We start from the raw sequence: 1,324 nt of genomic DNA on the forward strand, positions 1-1,324 counted from the left end.
CGTAGTCGTGTGTTTATTAGTCACGTTGAATCAATGAAAGCAGTTGAATCTTCTGTTTATTCAGCTGCAGCGATAGGCATTTTCTGAGTTTCTTCTGCGAGGCGTATTTGGAGTTTCAGCGCGAGAGCGCCCTCTGGCCTTCGGATGGAGATTTACTGCTGATCACAGAACCGTGCTTCACTGAAAGATACGCATGCCAATCGCAGCTTCTGTCGAATCGCAATCTCGATTCCATTTCGATTTATCGTGCAGCCCTACTGTGACGTATAACATGTCAGACTGAAGTCATTGGTCCTTTGTGAATTTGCGTTTTGAACATGAGCGCAAACATGTTTAACAAGTCTTCATAAAACACATAGTGCTTAACGTTTTCTATAAGGTTATATAGAATACTGAGATGCCGTTAGCTGAAGCGCTGTGTGTTTCTGTGCAGGGGTTGGCTGCAGAGACGGAGGAGGTGAGCAACACACGGCCAGAGACACCCAGCACACTGACGGAGGTCAGTCTGGACACGTATCAGATCACTCTGGAGGAGGTTCTCACCTGGCTGCTGTCGGCCGAAGACATGCTGCACATGCAGGACGACGTGTCCGACGACGTGGAGGAGGTCAAAGACCAGTTCCACACACATGAGGTAGAGGAGATGCACAACAACAGTTCACAAACACTGCTAGTGTCATCGCTAGCTAGTAGTATTTTTCATCTAATTTCTCAGGAAAAGGTATACCGATATAACATTGCAGGGCTTGAGATTACCGCTTGTGAATGTTTTGGACGGGCAAGTAAAAGAGAAATTTACTTGCCTAATCGGACAAGTAACTTGAAAGTGTCAATTCCAAAATCAATAATAGCTGCCTTTATTTGTGATATAGCCTTTGTTATAGGGGTGTGTGATAAACTGTATATCGTTTGCGAAAATATCGTAATTGTTTTAACGATGGTGCGTGTGACGAGAGGGGCGGGGCCGAGAGCCGTGGGAACGGAGCGAGGCCGGTGGAGTAATTGCTAATGCGCGACACCTGCGCCACTCACCGGTCTCGAGTCTCACGGAGGAGCTCCGGAAGGATAAAAAGGAGGAGGGACAACAGTGAAAGACGAGAGAGGACCAGGCCTGGAGTTTATTTTGTGTTTTGGTTTTGTTTCTGCGCGACAGTCGTCCGCGAGGGGCTGTCGCGCTATTTTGTGTTTGGTTATTTTATTATTAAAATCTTTAATGTTCACCGGTTCCCGCCTCCTTCCCGACCTACGAACGTACGTTACATTGGTGCCGAAACCCGGGAGGAAGGAGGGACACGCTGCCAGAGATCCCTCGCCGCTGTGGTGA

The 1,324-nt window shown here is 47.9% G+C and overlaps 1 protein-coding gene across 1 annotated transcript in view; it reads left to right on the forward strand.

Annotated features, from left to right (window-relative positions):
- utrn (utrophin) overlaps positions 1–1,324 on the forward strand; it is a 223,342-nt gene that overhangs the window by 27,758 nt on the left and 194,260 nt on the right. The window contains exon 9 of the mRNA XM_016514969.1: positions 434–634. Coding sequence (XP_016370455.1) covers positions 434–634 — 201 coding nt within the window. The remainder of the gene's footprint in view (positions 1–433; positions 635–1,324) is intronic.

The sequence above is a fragment of the Sinocyclocheilus rhinocerous genome, unplaced genomic scaffold (genome assembly GCF_001515625.1).
Source record: "Sinocyclocheilus rhinocerous isolate Xijiao unplaced genomic scaffold, SAMN03320098_v1.1 scaffold1167, whole genome shotgun sequence".
In the NCBI taxonomy this organism is placed as follows: Eukaryota; Metazoa; Chordata; class Actinopteri; order Cypriniformes; family Cyprinidae; genus Sinocyclocheilus; species Sinocyclocheilus rhinocerous.